General features: G+C 55.7%; 1 protein-coding gene across 1 annotated transcript; it reads right to left on the minus strand.

Moving 5' to 3' along the window:
* Nucleotides 1-14,417: 14,417 nt before the first annotated feature.
* Nucleotides 14,418-18,731, minus strand: LOC142087530 (brain-specific homeobox/POU domain protein 3). Its single transcript, XM_075161831.1, has 2 exons — nt 18,612-18,731; nt 14,418-18,035 (listed from the first exon to the last, which is right to left on the minus strand). Exons 1-2 carry the CDS (start codon nt 18,729-18,731, stop codon nt 17,130-17,132), a joined length of 1,026 nt encoding a protein of 341 aa, XP_075017932.1. The 3' UTR covers nt 14,418-17,129.
* Nucleotides 18,732-19,524: the final 793 nt, after the last annotated feature.

Below are 19,524 nucleotides of genomic sequence, written 5' to 3' on the forward strand. Positions count from 1 at the left end.
GCTTCTGTGCTGCCTTTCCCCATACTCCCAGCTCATCTTCCAGAGGGCACACAAATATTCTCAGTAGGAAGGAGCCAGGAGAGGTCTGACGTTGGGCATGGTAAGAGAAGAAGGTGTCCCCGTTGGACAGGGCTGTGCTGTACTCGGAGGTGCTAAAACATTAGCAGGATTGGGTCCTCCTGCACTGAGGTGAGGGGTTGGGGGGAAGGTTGTCCATCACGGAAGCACAGATAGAGAACTGCCCACCCTCTTCCAGGCAAGGGTGAAGACAGGAACCCTTGGTTTGCAGTGGTCTGAGGATGCTTTTTGCCTTGCCTTGCCTTCCCCAATTTTCCATATCTTTTGAGGTTCATGATTAAGAGGGATAAACCAGGACTTCACATGCTGGACCAGGAGCATCTCTGATAAGGGGAAGTGACAGAGCTTATTCAACAGTCTTGGACATAGCTGGCACATCCACAAATCTCCTCCTGTACTGGCCACCTCTGGGACAGCCTCCATGACCATCCTTTTCTTCCTGACACTGCAACCTCTATCCCCAGCTGGGCTCAGGCTTGGTGGTGGGAACTGTGGTCACAGTGGTGTAGACATGCTGAAGACACATCTCTGGGGGTATGTCCCCCCCCAGAGCTGCAATGGGGACAGGAGGGGGATAGCAGGGTGATTTCAGGGGGCTGCTTTCACCCCAAAACTGCCTGGGACCAGCAAGTACCCTGATTTGAGACACCGTGCAGTAAATAAACCCAGCAGCTCAAATCCCTCAGCACTCCCCATGCCCAGTGCTCTTCCCCTGGCATCGTACTCCTGAAGATCTTTTATTCACGGGAAGGTTTCAGAACTGATGAATTAAGGCCATCAGGGAAAATTGCTATCTAATGAGGATTTTAGCAAAGGGAGCCATGAAAGCAGAAGATCTTTGCATGGAAACAATTGCTATATGCTTTATTATTTCCATAAAAATCTAATATGGAGGCAGTGACTCTGCTTTTGCAGTGGGACTTGGAGCTCTGGGGAGGTATTTGCTTTTGGCAGTGTTTAGCTTCACCTGGATCCCTCCAAGGGCAATTAGCACCTATTGCCATGATAACCTACAGCAGAATTTAGACCCCTGATCAGGAGTGTTTTTTACAGAGTTAAATATTTGGAGTGGCTTGCAGGAGGCCACCTTCCTCCCTCTCCAGCCCTCAGAAGGAGGCTGGCTCCAGCCCACAGGAGCTAAGAGCCTTACGAAGCAGAATGAAGCCATCAAGGCTTGGCGCAGAGGCAAGCTGCATTTCCATTCCCTGCAAAGTGCACAGTCACTCGTTCACGACTCCCTCCCGGTTTGTTTTAAGTGGATTCTTGTATTCTCTGTATCTGCACTCGCTTTTTGGGTGCTCATTGTTTTTAAGGAGTGAGCTGCCTTGCTGGAGTGGAAGACTGTTGGGAGCAGAAAGCAACTCCTTGCCAGTCAGCCCGAGTCCTCTCTCCTCCACGCACCCACCTTTGGAAAGATGCCCAGGAGCAGGTTTTTATCAAACCCTCTATGCTGGTGGTCATGGCTTAGAACATGCAAGTGATTGCCCGACTCCAACCTCGCCCAGCACAAAGAGTACGATATGCTGCGATCTGTCCCCAGCCACCAAACACTTGTGTGTGGTCAGTGCTCAGAAAAAGGCAGACAAGCAGCTTCCCTTCCACCCGTGCTCCTCGCAGGGTGACCTCCCCTCTCTCCCTGCCCTCCCCAGGCCACAACCCCCGGTCACAGGCAGTGAGTCAGACCCTGGCACCGGCCCACAGGGATGCCACAGCGTCACCCCTCTCCTTCGCGAGGGGCAGTTCCAGCCCGGCAGGAGAAGGAGCCGGAGCTCAGCGGACACCGGCAGCCCCTTGCCCTGCTGCTGACTGCAAACAAGGCAGGAGGGTGAACACCAGCAGCGGAGGAGGTGCTCTTGCGTTATCTTGGGGAGTGCTGCAGTGGACCTGCTGAATCAGGCAAGAGCTGAACTGGAGATGGGAGGGAGGGAGGGAAAGAGGAAAAAAATAGCTGAAGCAGAGCTAAACAGGTTTTCACAGGGATGGCCTGAAAATATCTGCTAGGGTCAGATAGATAGACATGGTAACGCCAAAGGGTCATCATTCTGCAACTGGCTTATATCTATGGCCTGTCAGAAGAGACTGTCTTTGCACCGAGAGGCGACTTGAGATGAAGATATGGTGTCATGCACAAGGGACTTTTTCTTGCAGGAAGTGTATAAAGACTGATGTGACAAAGGGAGCAGATGATCTAGAGAGGCTCTTGCCTGAGAATAGCTGACTCACGGTTCAACAGTGAGACCTCACTCTGGGAGGGGACCCACCCTGCCCATGCTTCTGGGGCTTGTTATTCCCAGAAACGTTGGTGCTCGGGCTGTTGAGTGCTCAACTGTATTGGACACTTGAACTAGCTGGCCCTGGGCATTGCAAGGCAGTCTGTTGATGATAACTCTGCACACCTCCTACAGGGATTTTTTGCAGTCAGTAGCTGTGGTGAGAGCTGATGCTTTGGGTGCGAGTACTCTAGCAATAGCAGAAGAGGTGACAACTTGTTTAGGTTTGCTCCTACTATGTCTGCAATTTCATATACTTCATAAACCAGGGATATCTGGGGTCAGCTGTCTAGTTGCTGGTGGTGCCAGTATCAAATCACACACCAAGAAGTGGGGAAGGTGGGCATTACTGCGGGGTAGGGACACCAGCAGAGACTGTAGTTCATCACACTGCCCAATCTGTGATCTGTGTCTCTTGCAGATATTCTCACCACCACAGAGGAGGCTTCATCTCATGGTGTAGACCCAAACTTTTACTAATCAAGGGTTTTTCTTCGCAGTAGAAAGAGCAGGGAAACAGCAAGGTTGGCAAAAATTGTAGGCGTGAAAGTTGGTCTAGAAGGACATTGATCCATCAGTCAAGGGAGAGAGATGTTCCCTCGTTCATGAGTAGTATAGCAAGCCGTGTCAACACAATACATTAGTAATAAATGGTGGGAAGCAGCATGGCCGAAGGGGATGCTCAGGATGTTCAAAATGCCTCTTCTGTCAGAGTTGTGTCAATTGGCTTCTTTAACGGAGCTTCAAAAAAAGTCTGTCTAGAGCATCTGAAAATCACTGCGAATTGCTGTAGCCATCACAGCCAGTGCAGTACAGGTGGGGGGTTATTTCTGCATCACCAGCCAGGTTCGGTCCTTTTTACCACCACCTCTTGCTGAGGACCCACAAGCACAAACACTGACAAGACTACGATTGCAGACCTTGGCGTACCAGGGCAGCAGCGTCAGCCTTAGACAGGTATCACCCCCAGGCTCAAGAGATGACACTGCTGATGGATGCCTGTGGGAGCCGCTCCTCCACTGTTTTGTAGAAGGCTTGAGATGCTTCAAGGCATGAAACAATTGGAGAAGGAGTGTGAGACTGACCCGATGAAATAGGCTCTTTTAGGGTCCTTCCACGCCACCTTATCTCCTTCCCTGCTCTCCATCCGGGAACACAGCATGCTTTACTGGATTAGCTTCTGCTCCTATGGAAAAGCCATGGCAAGGGATTCAAGACCTTGGGGTGTAACCTGCAGCAGGAGAAGACCAAGGCTTTCAGGTGAGCAAAATGACACGCGCAAGGAAGACTACCACGCTGGGAACAGCTACAGGAAGGAATGGTCTTCTGTGGTGCTCCCTCATGAATCCAAGAAACTATCCGCTCCTTTTCAATGCCTGGATTCAAGCCCCTCATAAATCTGTGCCAGCCCAGCACAGCTCTGATAGAACCATGTCCCTCATAGGAAGACAGAAGTTCACGTCTTGCTTTCACACTCCTTTCCAACTTCCCTGTGTGCCAGCTCATCTCTTTCTGCATAGGGGGAGGTCTCAAGCAGACCCTGAAAATTGACTTTGCTTCATTGTGTCAGCAGGATGAAGGATGCTTCCAGAGTTGGACTCCATAGACCCAGACACGCAGATTTGGGCATCATCTCTGAAAGCACAAAACGAGAGAAGCAAGAGAGGTGGTGGCTCAAGAAGTGCCTCAGGAGTGGGAAAAGGAGGAATGATTCCTATCTGCTGTGGAAGACCTGAAAACAGAGAGCAAATCAGGCAGTCCACGTCTTTCCAGATTGGGGCTGTCCTAAGGCCTGATTTTGCTGAGAAGCCACCACAGCAGTCCATTTCTCCCATTCTCATGCACGCACAGAGCAGAGGGCATTAAAATTTGATGCTAAATGACATGATTTTTTCTGATGTGATGAAGGAAATTCAAGGCTTGGCATATACCCGACGTGTACAGCCAGGTGGTCAAGCTGGGGAGGGACGTGTTGTCTTCAGGATGTGAGATTTGAATGGCAAGGTGCTTGTGAGTGGAAGGGACTTATTTAGGGTAAACTATTGTTCAACAACACCCAAAGCAAGAAAAGCCTTTAATCTCTAGGTACTAGAAGCTTCACTCCTCCCTTCCAATCTCAGTGTCAGAGCTGTGATACTGGAGAAGCCCTGAGTCAACTTTCTCCCAAACTGAGCTACAAGAACCATCCCCAGCTCTGTCATAGCCCATGGGCACACAAAGCTACCCACAAAGTGTGTACCCCTTGCACAGATACGCTCCTTGGCACTACATGATGTCAAAGACCCTCTAGGTGTTACTCTTCTCGTCAGACGAGTTTGTCCTCAGCTGTGGGCTGTGGAGAGAAGGTGAGGGATGCAGGGAATTTGGGGCAGCTACTGGAGGGTGTCCTCTGTTGGAGCCTCCCACGGCTGCACAAGTACTGAACATACAGCAGGACCAGGGGACAAACAGGGGGAAAAGCAAAATCCCATGAAGGTGCTCAACATGGAGGGGGCCGTGGGGGCTGAGATAAGTTTTTGCAGTGCTGGTGGTTGCCCACTGGAGGCTTTAGGGTAGCTTAAAGACCAGTGCCCTCTGTTAGAGCAAATAGGCCACTGTGAAAACGTGTAGGTATTTGCAGAAGTAAAGCCCACCATGGGGTTCACTGCTGTTTTCATTTGCATCCCCACAGGCTTTCCAGTGAGCAGAGGGAGCACTTGTGCATGGCCCAGTTTGCAGGGGGATCGATGAAAGGTGCATTCACCCAGCCACCCTGAGAGGACTTTGTGGCTTTGGCCCCTTTCCAGGCAGGGAGCTGGAACATCATGGTCTAACCCATCGGCGAGCACACAGAGCAAAGCACCATTAACAAACGAGCGGAGCTACAGACCCTGCAAGCAGCTCCTTAACCATTCGCTGGGAAGCACTTGATCAGGTGAGAGTAAAATCCAGTGCATCTGCCCATGAATGAGGAAGAGAAGAGAGTCTGGGAGCAAACTGACCCATCTACGCAGCCTGCAAAAGGCTGCTGAAGTCAGGAGTCACCGAGGGCATGATGCAACATGTTGTCCTGCCAAGCTGTAGCCCCAGTAAAAACCTAAAACTTTAAGTGAAGGCAAGGGTGGAAGCAGGGGAGCAAGTCCCTGCTTAGGTTCAAGTTCCCCATGCAACTTTGGGGTGTAGGTCCCATCAAACACTTAAGTGCTACAATACCTCGCTCTGAGGCACCTGGTTCCCAGACAGATCCCAAATGCGTGATGGGGATGAGTCTGTGCAGTGACTCAGGCACTTGAGAAGGGTATCCGGCAAGGTGGCAGGGTGAGACACAGTGCAGAAGAAACCTCATCCCAGGGTGATATATGAACCCCCCCTCCAGCAGAGCATCAGTCAGGGACTCTGCTAAGCCTGCCCAGCTAGGACTCCTTACTGGATACACGCTGATTAATATTATCTGGCAGGGCTGAGCAGGACCCCTTTGCTTTTAGAAAGCACAGCATCATTTAGAAAGCAGCCATCCCCTGTCATGCACCAGCACAGTCGGAGCATGGCGGGGTGTTGGAGAGCCAAGCTTCAACATCCACTTGGTCTCAGGGGCCACCCAAGGGGCAGCTCCAGTCCCCAAAGCAGTTGGTGTGAGAGCAGTGCAGAGCCCGGGGGACGAGGGGCAGCAGGGCCAGGGCGTCAGTGCTGCTGAGGGAGCAATCTGAGTGGTTTGCAAGGGGGTGAAAGCTGGGACAGGGAGTGTGGAGAGGCTTGTAGGGACCTGGCTTCGGACTGGGTGGGATGCCTTCGCTCGGAGCTGTGCAGAAAGTGCTGGTCAAGAGGAAGAGTTGCCCTTGCAGAGCTGGCTGATGCTCAGACCTCCCCAGCTTGCCATCTCCCGCTCCATGCAAGTCACCCTGCAGGAAGGTCCAGGGTTGTCTGGAGGTGCAGGGTGTGAAGCTCATCCTTCTGGGAAAGGCAGGCTGTGGAGGAAGGACAGACAGACACCCAGAACCTCTCCTCCCTCTCTGGGGCTCTCATCCGCCCTGCTCAGAAGTAGGGTCAAGCCGTATTTAAAGAAAGCAGGCACTGAAGAAAAGCTACCTAAGAGCGGCCACCTCTGAGTGCTGTTGTTGATCACAGGTCTGGTTTCGCTGGTCTCTGCAATTTTCTTACAGTCAGAATAAAATCCCCTCGGGGGCTCAGTGAGTCCCGTGTGAGCTGCTCGACACCTGCGCTTCCCTCGCCTGCGGAGTGGTGAGAGCGGGTCACGTCGTGGCCTCTCGCTTCTAAAGGACTCCAAGTCACTTGAGGATTTTAATGAACAAATGTACCAGCTAAGCAGCTTCTCAGGGCTGGTGGAAGCATCACCTATCCCCACCTCTGTGCAAGGGCCGCTGCATGCATCTGAGCCCTGCAGGGCCAAGCAGACCAAGTGCCCGCTCCCTAGCTTGGCAGAGGTGGCCCTGGGGAGGTGGATGGAGGACCTGCATCCCAAGAAGGGCAGGACAAGTGGCCTGGAGGCCAGTTCCCTTCAGCAGCTGAGCCAGGTGGGCTCAGCTCTCTGCATCCACAGCGTGGGTGGAAGAGCAGCTGGAGCTCAGGCTGCCAGACTGGTCCATGTAGGAGACCGAGGCCACCTTGCTTGCCCAGAGCTGACCATGCAAGGTTACTGCAAGGCCTGTGAGAGCACTGTCCCCCCAGCAGTGTCCTCAGCTGAAGCACGGCTGTGTGCGTGGGGTGTGCAAGGGGCAAGCCCAAGGAGGCAGCACAGCCGGTGTTTCGGGCTCTCTGCAGACCTGGCTTTGAAGTCTTCTTGGTAAACACTTCACCTAGAAGTTTGCTGTTGGAAACAACGAAGCTGAGCTATTGAATTGATCTCCACCTCCCATAATTTCAATAATCGAAGGCCGTAGGCAGAGGCCACAACGCCTAAGCTTTAATGGAACCTTTGCTCTCAGCAAGGCCCAAAGAGCAAGGCCCTACAGAGGGAGCTTTAAGGTTTTCTTAATTTAACCAAAATATCCTGCAGCCCATTTAACAGCACATTATGAAGTTTTATCATAAATAATTAACACTGAACTACAATTGACATTATGAAGCATGTGGCTGGCTCAGTTAGTATCTTACAACAGCCAGTCATTCACGGGGGGGATGCACAGCCATCATGGCAAAAATCAGCCGCTCCCACCGGCAAGAGGAGCGCTTAACGCAGCTGCTTCTGGTGCAGAGCACGGCAGCTGCTTAACAGCACTCTTCCAGACAAGGAGCAGAGGAAAACAGTATGTTTTCCTGGATTGCAGGGTCGATTTGGGGTGGCAGAAGGTCAAGAGCCTTTGGCCAGGACTTGAGGGTCAGTACATCACGGGGATAAGTCCATAATTGCGGCTGAGTCTCTGCCCTCCTCCGGGCTGGTGCAACACCATGCTGGTCAGCATGTTGTTCTGATGGGACAGCAGTTCTCGGGTGAAAGGCAAGCCTGCTTTTCTGAGCACTTGCAATCACTAACAGCTCCTGGCAACTTCTGCAAGAAGTCAAGGCTGGAGGTCCATGCCCAGGCATTGGGAGCCAGCTCACTCCCTGCTCCCAGGGGCCGGGCAGCGTTGGGCACTGCTGCCTACACTCCAGAGGTGGCTGCACGTCTCAGCGACAGGCAGAGGCACTCCCAGAGACTTGGCTTTCAGCAACGGAACGATTGCCTCGATTTCAAGGTAGCTGAGAACAAAATTTGACCCAGGGCTCAAAGTTTCCCAAGGGAAACCTATACCTCATAAGCTGGTATCTTGAATAGATTGACCACTTTTCATCCCCTGTCTCACATCGGAGCTGGGCCTCTCCACGAGCCACGGGGAATACACCTCAGCATCTCGATCAGCGTGCCCACCCCCACCCCGGCTGGTTCGCAGCCCTCGGGGACATGTCCCTGTCTGTCCACCTGCCTTTGCACCAGAGGAGACAGCAGCACAAAGGTGGCAAGCAGAGGGGCTGCACTTGGTGGTGAATTAGTCACGGCCAGAGAACTGACCCCGAGTCCTGCTGATCCGGCTGGCTGTACTGCGCAGCTGTTGGGGGCTGTGAACAGTTGTAGAGCAGAAGATTCCCATGGTTTTGGCTACAGAGTGCGTCTAGAGCTGATCCATCCCCCCACCAAAACCCCTTCTTAAGCTGTGTGTTTTAATAAAGACATACAGGCAGCACGCTTGAAAAGCTCACGTAGATCTGAACCAAACAACACAGCTAAGGTAAGAAAAAATCCATGCGAGAACCCGGAGGTAGTCAGCACTCCCCTGTGCTGGCTGCGGGAGAGAGGCATAGTGCTGAACCAGTACATAAGAGGTGCTGAGCGGAGCAGCCTGCGAGGGAGAAACCCGGGCAAAGACAATTGAAGCATCTCCGGGAAGAGCCATCAGAAGCCATTAGCCCGTGCACGGGAGGCTGTGCTGCCTCACCGGCTCCCTGCGGGGAGCTTTGGGTCTCTAATGGGAGAGACTGGAGCCTGGGACTCTCGTGGTGCCTCTCTGCTGCTGGTTTGGTCCCAGTTTGTCTGCCCGAGCAGCCCAGCTTAGCTCCTGCTGCGGGAGGTGGAGAGCGGAGCGGAGGCCGGGCACCTCCAGCATCCGCTGCCTCCGCACAGGGAGGTGTGAGCGGGTCTGCGCTGAAGGGTCCTTCTGAAGGAGCAAATGGTCCTCCCAGCAGGAGAAGGGAACCCCCCCAGATGTGGGTGAACCCCACGTGACACGGCAGGAGCCGTGCTCAGCCTGGGACACACCGTTTCCCGTGGGATGGCTGGTCAAGAGCCCTGGTGCCAGAGCAGGCGGGGTGGACCACATGCGAGAGGGCAGGCTGCAAGGGCCGGGGGTCCTGCTCGGGAGAGAGGGAGGAGAGGTGAGCAGGAGAGACGATGGGGGACGTGGAGGGAGAAGATGAAGGGGGAAGAAAGAAAATCAAAAGGCAGGTATGGCAGGGAAGAGATTCACTCGCGGTGTGACTCAGAGTGAGGAAAGGGGCTTCCAAAATTGTATTGACTGATTTTGGTGACTGCATGAAAGCGACACTCCTGCCCTGAACTTCCACTACCACCAGTGGAGCCTGACCCAGCCCTACACTCATGTTCTAATGTCAGCAGCACATGGCTAAAAATGGGAAAATGAATTTGTCATTCCTAATTTGAGGCTCCTGAGCGCTGATCTCACTTGGGACCCCAAGGTAGGTAGTGCAAATATTGATAAATAACAGGAAAGATTCTGCACTGAATGATAATCTTGGTGTTGGGAACTAGTTCAAAGTCTGGATAGATCACAAGATCCTGAGTGAAAAACACGTGTGGTGGATACTCCCCCATCATACTGCAAGACCAACAGGCGTTTCCTCCTTGAGTTGGGTGCTCTGTTTTATGGAAGAGACAAACATGGCTTTGCCCCACTATTTAGCCAACAGTAACGTGCAGCGAGGCTGGGAAGTTCTTTCCTGGAGCTGGTGATGAATGAGGCAGAGTTTCTGCCTGAGACAAGGGTTGGGGTGTACATTGCTGAAAACACGCTCTGCAAAACAAACTCCCTCTCATTCACAGGTAGCAGTTGGGTAGTCACAGAATAGTTGAGCAAGATTTTGTACAAACACGCATGCTTTTTTCCTTGTGTGAAACAAAAACCTTCCTTGCCTGGTATAAATAAAACACCATTTTTAGTTGACATTTTCATATTTCTCAGAGAGCTCTTATATTCCTATAGCTGGTGGAAATGTTGGTGAGATGCTGCAGATGAAATACCGATTTTATCTCTGATCTCTGTCTCCAGGATCCCAAAGTTTCTGAAATCCCCTGTGAGCTTCCCTGCTCTCTGATCCACCCAAAGATCCACAGGCAAATCCCACGGTCCTTCCTTAGAGCTTATGGCTAAAAACAAGGGACTGTTTCCACAGGGCTTCAGTAGGACTGCTGGTAAGCAGAGGGCTATTCCTGCAGGTGAGGGTTGTGAGATCAAGACCTTGGTCTTTGCATGGAAAAAGTGCAAGATTAAATTTCTGCAAGTATTTCATTAACACATTTTAAAAAAAAAAATGTTGTAGGTTTATTAGGATCCCTTATTGTCACTGGGATGAGTGTGTGGAGCATGGAGCTCTACATTTGCACACTAGAATGCTAAAGCCGCTCATACTGCAGGCAGATTGAGTGCCCCGACTCCTGATTTTGGTAGCAAGAGGAGGAAACGCAGAATTTGGTCCTTGGAAATGCAAACCGGGTGATATCTGAAGGGTGAGTGTCAACCAGCTTTTTCTGTTGCTTTCTGGAGCTCCCACCCTCTTCTGACCAGACTGGGTGGAAAGTGGCCCGATTTCTGCAGTGCAGAATGCGATAAAGCTGAGGTCCGTGAGCACTCACCCGCATTTGAGTGTCAGGCTGCAGTAGCACAGAGCAGCCCACCCGCCTTAGCTTTCCCCCACCCCAGGCTTTCCCTGTGCATCTCCTCTGCCCACCAAGATGTTTCCTCTTCTCTTCTACTCAAAGCAGGTCACCAACCTACCCCTGCCGCTGTACCCTGACCTGATCCGACAACACAGAAAGACTTTTCCTCACCTGGTATAGCTGAGCTCCGGTGGAACACACAACAGGGGACCTGATCCTGCACTCCCTGCTCCGGCAGCATCCCCAGCAACTTCCCCAAGTTGGGGGAAGGGTTTGGTAGCAGAGAGCAAAGAGCACAGATGGGAAACCTATGGCCTGACCGAGGACTTGTTACTTGTGAGGAGCGACTGATCAGTTGGGGAAAGGGATAATTGTCCTGCAGTCAGCCATGGGGTTTGCCCCATGCAATACCCTGCTCCTTTTCCCAAACTCTTCCCAAAGACAGATAATTGCTAGCCTTCCCCCTCAAGCCCGGCTGTCCTCCTGTCCTCCTCCCTGTTCGGGCGCCTGTGAAGCCTGTAATTACTGCTTTACTCCTTTTTCCCCTGTAGTGGAACAGAGCCTACTTCAAGCATCGGCCTCTTTAAAAATACATCTGCTCTGTTCCGCACTAAAACACATAGAATAATAGAAGAGAGTCCGTCAGCAGGGGCACCCTTTACCTGTATGGCTTTCAAAGGCAGGAATCTTTTAACGACCATGCAGTATTTTCTCTCCTCCAGACCCAAAGCCGAGTGCAAAGCTGTGACATGCTGGCAATATTTGAACGAGGGGGTTCACGTATCCCTCCTCTGTTTTACTGCTGGTTGCAGTGACACACGCGCAGTCTGGAGTTATTCCTCTGGGGTCAGGGCAATGCCTGTTGCTGTTGCTGGGGATGGCTGGTGGTGGTGGCCACCTTGCTAGTTGCCCACATCCTTTAAAGCTCTGCATAAGGACCAGAGCTACAAGTTCCATGGATGGAGAGATGGGACCCACTGATGGTGCCCAGACAGTCCAGCTATCAACAACCTGCCTCGCCTTGTTTCCTTTCCCAGTGGGGAAATCAGCCCCTTGGCCATGTGATTTGGTGCTGACGCAAGAGCTGTGCTGGCACCATTTGCTGTCATCCTGCAGCTCAGGAACCACAGTCGGTCCCTGTGCCTGTGAAACGAGGTGGGGTGAAGGGGATCTGGTGCAGCATTACAGCCATAAATTCCTCTATTCTAAAACATAAAGGAGGGACAGTTCTTCCCCCAAGATTTCTTCAAACGTCTGCATCTGCCTGGAGTTACCAGACTCAGTTCAGCAGAGTATGGATAACTTTAAGCACATTCCTGTACGCTTTGGTAGGTGGTGGCATGGACACACTGACCTGGATCATTTATCTATATGCTCAGGGGAATTAGATGCCCAAATTCTTGGAGGGTCTTGGCTTTTATAGCAGGAAAAAAAAAAAAAAGAGTGTGGCAGGGAGCTAAACAGTTTGGAAGTAAGCACTGCCTTGCAAGAGAGATCCTCGCTACAGGATCACGCACTAGCTCCCAGCGCTCACTGGGCAGAGCTCCAAGAAGCGATGTCTGAGAGCTTCAGCAGCCCAGAGCTGGTGAGCAACTTTCCTCTGGAAGCCTTTGCAGCACCAGGGGTAGGACTCATCTCTGCTAAGCTGTCATGTCCCCATTTATAGATGTCTCTATCTGAGCTGGTCATTCAGCATCAGTCTTTAAGGCGAGTAAGATGCCTCTAGAGTACCATTCACCTGCCCCACTTCAGAAGTCGATGTTAGAAAGAGATGAACTGCACTGTAGACTCCTTGGTTCCTCTCCATTGACCATAACTGGAGCCTAGAGGTCTACACTCACCTGTGCACCCCTGCTTTGAAGACCCCAAATGCATCTGTATCAAGGCTCAAATCCCTGGTCAATTAGCTGTGCATGATGCTTTTGAGTTCCCAGGGTGAATCGTCTCCTGGCTGGAGTGTTGGGGGAAGGGAGAAAGCCTGGCCCACCCCACCTCCACCCATTCCACCAGCTTGGAGGTAGATTAGGAACGAAGTCCTCTAGGGTGGCCGACACCTTCTCATTGAGCTCTGGGTCAGCATCAGTGGTGGGTGAGTAGGTACCCTTAGAGGTGAACCTGCTGCCAAAGCGACAGGTTTGGTAAATCTCAAGGCTAGCTCATATATCAAACCTCAAATGAAAAAAAAAATGGTGAGAGCTGAGTGCCCAGTCCAATTAATATTCCTTTCATTTAGTGCTATTTTGGCTCTAGGGTCATGGTTCGGGGGTGTCCTTTGCCCTCCAGGAATAGGGAGCATGCACGTGCCCGTGACACCTCTGTGCGTGTGTTTCTTTTCCTTCTTCCAAAGCTCTGCCTGCTCTCCTTGTCCTGGACTTTCCCCCAACCTCACCCTGTGCAAAGGGCACTGCAGAGAGGCTGAATTCAGAGGGGTTTGGCTCCCCTTTAGGTTTCCAGCCTGGGCCTGAGTGCCCAGGGTGAGACCCGCATGTGCTGCCCCAGAAGAGGGACAGCCGGGAAGCCCCGCAGGCCCGGAGATGGGCTCCCTCACCACCCCTGTCCACCAACCTTTCCCCAACCGTGGCACCTTGGCGAGCAGCAGCAGGAGCCCGACACAGAAATTGAGGCGTGGGACCATGGCTGGGACCTGTCCCCGGGCTGTCCTGGCCCCCAGACTTTCTGCCGGAAAGGACCAGCAGCTTCTCCCCGACCTGTGCCCAGGAGGTGGCTATTCAGGAGCAGGGGGTGGGATGCAAAAGGGGCCCTCCTCGACCTCCTCCCGGGCCGTCCCCCCGTGCATCCTGGAGCCTCGCACCCGACCTGGGCACAGCAGGCGCTGCTGGAGCAAGAGCAGGGGCAGGAGCAGGATCAAACCCCGGGCCGCCTCCTGCCCAGTCCCCGGTGTGTGATGAGTTCGCCAGGCCTTATCACTGCTCCTGGAGCCACTGCCCACCCTTCCCGGCCACCGGAGCCGCTGGCCATGGCTGGAGCAGGAGCAAGGGCAGGAGCAGGATCAATCCCTGAGCTGCCTCCTGCCCAGTCCCCCGTGTGTGATGAGTTCTCCAGGCCTCATCACCACTCCCGGAGCCGCTGCCTGCCCTTCCCAGCCACCGGAGCCGCTGGCCATGGCTCCCGCTGCTCGTTGTCCGGGGCTGCCCCATCCTTTGCTGTAGTCCCCGGCCGGACCCCCCCCCTTACCTGGCGGCCGGCAGCGCCGTCCGGGGGCCGGGGCTTTGCTCCCCACCCGCGGGGGAGCCCCGGGCGGCCCAGCCCCGCTCCAGCTCCCGAGCCGAGCGCGCATTTGCCTAAGCGCTTTGCATTTGTGCCTGGGAAATACCGACTCGCCTTTTTATGATCGCGGGTGATAAATATTGCATCGCTCGCCTTTGCAAACTTTTAAGAGCGGGGGCAGAGCGGCACCTGCGAGCCGCCGGCACCGGGCACCGACCCCCGCCCGGCGCAGAGACCCCGCGCCGCATCCCGGGCAGGGCCGGGGCTCTCGGCGTTGAGGAGGGGGCGGCCGGGGGTGACCCTGCGCGGCAGGAGCAGCGGCAGGAGCAGCGGCAGACTGGAGCGTGTTATGTCTGCGAGGGAGAGCCGGGGAAAAGCGGGGGGGGGGAGAGCGAACAGGGCCCTGCTAATGCTGCGCGGAGCTGATTCTCCAAGGCCCCCCCGGGCAGCACTCAGCATCCAGCCTTCATTAAAATTTCATCGCCAGCACTTGGCCAAGGTCTATTTATGAAAATGCGCTTTTCTCTTCATGGAAAAAACAGGAACGGAGCGAAAGAACAAAGGCGGGGATGGGGTTTGCGAAGCGCCCAGGAATAGAGCTGTGCGGCCGCAGATGTGCGGGCGGGGGGGACAGGGGCCGGTCGCCCACCGAGCCGCTGATCCGGTTCCCACAGTGCAGGCAGGGCGAGCAGGGCTCTGCCGGCCACCGCCGAGCCCGCCCCGCTCGCCCGGGTGAAGCGGCTTCTCCGGCAGTTATTTCGGGCGCTGCACAATTTTTCCTCTTTTCGGTTTTTTTTGGGTTTTTTTATTATTTTATCGGGAGCCGCTCCGTCCGGCCGCAGGGCCGCGGCTGTCGGGGTGCAGCATCGCACCCCCGCTCCCCCCGCACGCCCCGGCTCCGTGCGTTTGGATGTTTTTTATTTCCCCCGAATAAGTTATATTAAAAAAAAAAAAAAAACAAAAAAAAAACCCCAAACAACAAAAAAGCTACCCCCCTTTTTCCGCGTGCCTCCCGGGACGGAGGGGCCAGCCCGAGGCACCGCTCCCCCCGCCGCCCAGCTGCCGGCGGTTTAGGCTCGTTTCGGGAGAGGTTTCGATGCGAGCGGCTGCGAGAGACGAAACTCGAGGATGAGCGGAGCCGGGAGTTAAAATATCCCTTTATCCTTTTTAAAATAGCCAAAAGAGTGCTTCCTGAGCCGGTTCTGAGCTTACCAATCACCACCTCTCCTACTAAGAAGCAAGAATAATAAAAGCTTCTCCTCAACACCCAGCTGTACTCAATATCGGGAGGAGCCGCCCCGGGAAAGGGGCTCCCCGAGCCGGGGGTCTCCCCACAGCCGTCTCAGGTCGCACCCCGGTCAGGGCCGGGGAGGGGGCAGAGGCTGCCCGGAGGGACCCCCCCCGGGGAAGGCGGAGTGGGGGACGAGGGGCACAGCGCGTCCCCGCAGTCGTTTGCGGGAGAGCCCGGACGATGCGGGCTGCGCTCCGTCCGACCCCGGCCAACGAATTTAACCCGTGGGGGGCATCGTCTGGGCTTCAAAGCAAAACCCACCCCGGGACCGACACGTGGGGCTTCAAAACACACAGAGTTTGGGCTGGTCCAAGGCGTAGGAAGGGGCGAAAACACCCCTCGGCTCCAGACCCCGCTTGAGCCGCCGGCGGGGCTGACACAGGGCGGGTTTGCTCGGGGCGAGCCCCCCGCTCCCTCCCGGGGTGGACGAGGGCGGCTCTGCCCCGCGTTTCGTTGCCTTTCGTTTCATTTCGTTTCTTTCCCCACGGAGGAGGAAGGGCCGAGCCCCCCACCCCGACGGGAGCCGGCGGCCGGAGGCGGCGGGGATGGGCCGGAGGAGCCGCCCCGGGAAAGGGGCTCCCCGGGCCGGGGGGCTCCCCGGGCCGCGCCCGGCGGCCGCAGTAACTCCAGGAGGCAGGAGGGTGAGGTAAAACGTGCATGATTTATTTGAAATGCTGCAGCGTACACAGACACCAAAATTCATTCAGCACACACACAGCGAAACGAAATCTCGTTTAATTTAAAAAAAAGGAAAAAAAAGGAAACGGAGGCAAATTTCTCTATTAAATATGCAAAGCAAAAAAAAAAAAAAAAGAAAAAAAGAGTAATCTTGCCTTAGAAAGTGCAGAGTTCGCTATTTGCAAAGGCGGCCGCCCCCGCGGCGGGCCGGGGCCGGGGGCTGCCCGGGCATCCCCGCTGCCCCGGGCCGGTCCCGCCGCGGCCGCGCCGCTCCTGTGAGCCCGAATGACTTGATTGTCGAAGCGTAGGGTTTTTTACAGTGAAATCAGACGGATGTCGAACAGTTTGAGTGAAACCAAAGCAAAATAAATCTCCATTTTCCCCGAAAAAAACGTGACTCCAGGGACGTGCCAAATTTTTTTTCTTTCTTTTTTTTTTTTTTTTATTATTTTCTCTTTTTTTTTTTTATCCTTTTTTTTTTTCCCCTCTTTTTTTTAATTTAGCCGATGAGGTAGAAACAGAAACGTTATTGCAAAAATGCGATGGGTTTGCTGAGGGCGGGGGGGGAGCGAACAAAACCATGCAAGTGCGTGTGTGTGCGTGTGTGTGCGTGGGGACCCCGGCAGCGAGCGCGGGGGGCACGGGCCGGCACCTCCTATTTACAGCCGTCCGGAGCGGCTTCGAGCTCGTTTTCTTTCTTATTTGTTTTATTTTTTTCTTTCCTTTTTTTTTCTTAATTTTTTAAAAGAAGAGGACCGGGCACCCAGGAGAGAGTGGTGCCACGGCCCCCGCCTGCCCGGCCGAGCCGGGAAGGGGCGAGGGGCTGCAACAAAGACCCGCCAGGCTCTTGCTGCTGCTGCCCTGACTCCGGGCACCCCAAAACTCCCCCCTAGGCCTTTCGTTTTGAATTTTCCTTTTTCTCCATCTTTTTTTCCAGTTTTATCTACAAAAGCAGTCTGTACCAGTCATAACAGCGGGGCCACTTCACCCGGGGTGAGGACCAGGCACCAAACTGTTCGCTTCACTTTGGGCGGGTTTCCCTTTTTTAGCTTTATTTTTCCTTTTTTTTTCCTCCCCCCCTAATTTTCTTTTTAAAAACAAAAAAAAAAAAGCGCCAACAACCCCAAACCCTGCCCGTTACGGAAAGGCCGGGGTCCAGGACCGCAGCAGGCGGGTTGGGGAGCAGGCACTCCCCCCCACTGCCCTCCCAGCCCCTTCTTCAGTAGGTGGCAGAAAATTTCATCCTTTTCTGCTTCTGTCTCTGATTGCAAAACCAGACCCGCACCACGTTCTTCTTCAAGTCTAACTTCTCGGCGATGGCGGCGATTTTCTCCGAGGAGGGCCGCGGCTGCACGGCAAAATAGGCCTCCAGCGACCGCTTTTCAGGGGCGGCGATGGAGGTACGCTTGCGTTTCTTGTCACCCCCCGTGTAGATCTCAGGTTTGGTCATTTTCTCCCTCTGAGCCCGCTCGGCCTCCTCCAGCCACGCTTCTAGGATGGGCTTGAGGGCCACCATGTTGTTGTGGGACAAGGTGAGGGACTCAAACCTGCAGATTGTGCTTTGGCTAAGGCAGCCCACCCCCGGGATCTTCAGGTTGGCCAATGCGGAGCCTACGTCCGCCTGGGTCACCCCCAGCTTGATCCTCCGCTGCTTGAACCGCTCGGCGAAGGACTCCAGCTCCCGGGGGTCCGTCTCCGTCTCGGGGCCAGAGATGACAGCGTGGGAAGCGAGGCCGTGGGGGTGGGACATGTTCATAGGCTGGGAGTGGTGGGCCATGTGGTTGATGGCCGACATGTGGGAGTGAGGGTGCGAAGGTGTGGAACCCACGTCCGGGCCCGGCACCCCTCCGAGTGGGAGAGCAGAGTTGAGGTGGTCCAGGAGCTCGCCGTCCAGGCCCTGGGAGGGCTGGTGGTGGTGGTGGTGGGGATGGTGCGTGGTCAGCACGGACGGGTGGTGCAGGTGGACGGAGGACGAGGTAGGAGTGCAGGACACGCTGCTCATGGTGTGGTAGGTGGCATCCGGCTTGAAGGGGTGGGTTTTCTGCGATACTATATCCACAGCGGCCAGAGCCTCAGCACCCCGCAGCAAGGTCTCGTCAAAGCCCGCAAAAATGTTACCCTGGATCTGGACGGGGGGAGGGGCGGGTATAAAAGTGGGAGCAAAAACAAACCAAAAGAGCGGGAGAGGATTAAAAGGAAAACAGCGTTACGGAGATCCCGCTCTGCCCCTCCAGCAGTGCCTGGGACAGGTATCATGAACCGAGTTCTACCCCTCTAAATAAAAGGACCAGGAGCAGGGTGCCGGACTCCGGGCACCCACCCGTCCCTCCAGGACGACCTCCCCAAAACCGAGAGCAGCCGCAGAGGGGGACGGAGCCGGCGGGGGTCCCGCAGAGCCTCTGCTCGCCCGAGTTGAGCAAGACGGGACGGATCCGCCAGCTCTTCCCCCGGCTTCCCCAGCCCCTCTCCCCGCTCCGAGCACCCTCGGCGGCAGGGACAGCCCCCAGCCCGCCGGACCAACCACCCTGGAGGAGGGAGGGGACCCCCCAAAACCCAAACGAAACCCAGAGGGGAACCGTCGGCTGCCGAAGTAAGTTGGGGAGCGCGCAGCGCAGGGCGGTGCGCGGGTGCGGACACCCGCCCCCCAAAGAAACCCGTCCCGGGGTGGGGGGAGCGCGGAGCGCCCCGGGGTGCGGCTTACCTGGGGGGCGGGCAGGCAGGCTCTGCGGATGGCTTCGGAGCTGGTGTGCAGGTGGGGGTACTTGGGCTCGTGCAGGATGGGGTGCATGCTGAACGCCTGCTTGCTGTTCATGGACATCATGGTGGGAGAGGAGCGGGGCAGGGGCGCTCCGGGCAGCCCGGCTCCGGGGGCGCGGTATTGTCTGTCTCCGCCGCCCGGCATCAATGGCATTATAGCCCGGCCCCCCCGCCCCCCCGCCCGCTCATTGGACGGGTCTCGGGAGGCACCTCCCACGGCCCGCCCCCGGGCAGTGAGCTCACCCCCCCCATTGAACCCCCCTCAAACCGGGGCTCACCCCCCCACCACCCCCCCGCCCCGGCACTGCGCAGCCCCGAGGGTCCCGCCGGTGCGCCGCTCTCCGGGTCCCCATCCCCCCCCCGGTGGCGGGGATGGGGGGGTGTCGCTCCGGGCTCCCTCCAGCCCACACCGGGGGGGGGGGGCGAGGGGCGCCGGGCCGGTGCGCGGCCGCCGGCCCCGCTCCTGTCCCGGGACGCCGCCGTCGAGCAGCCCCGCGGCGCGGCACGGTGCGGCTCGGCACGGTGCGGCTCGGCACGGTGCGGCCCGGCCCGGCCCGGCCGGCGATGCTCCGCGGCTGCATCCTCCTGCCCGGCTCTGCCCGCCCTGCCGAGACCCTGCCCGACACCTGCCCGGTCCCTGCCCGCCCCGCCCGGCTCTGCCCAGCTCCCTGGCCGGCCCCTGCCCGCCCACCGCCGCTTTCCCCCTGGGGGATCTGGGGAGCAGAGCAGATCCGAGCCCGGGTGTGAACAGGGGCCTTCCCGACCCCCTTTCTCGCCTTCCGAAGGGGAAACGTACCTTGGGTTAAAACCCGCGAGAACAGTGAAATAAGGAAAAGTTTCACCAACTTTATTTTTGC

The sequence above is a fragment of the Calonectris borealis genome, chromosome 13 (genome assembly GCF_964195595.1).
Source record: "Calonectris borealis chromosome 13, bCalBor7.hap1.2, whole genome shotgun sequence".
In the NCBI taxonomy this organism is placed as follows: domain Eukaryota; kingdom Metazoa; phylum Chordata; class Aves; order Procellariiformes; family Procellariidae; genus Calonectris; species Calonectris borealis.

Coding starts and splice junctions, on each gene's coding strand:
- LOC142087530 (XM_075161831.1), bottom strand. CDS start 18,731: ATGATGTCCATGAACAGCAAGCAGGCGTTCAGCATGCACCCCATCCTG. Junction 18,036..18,611: donor CCTGCCTGCCCGCCCCCCAG/GTAAGCCGCACC, acceptor CCCCCCGTCCAG/ATCCAGGGTAACATTTTTGC.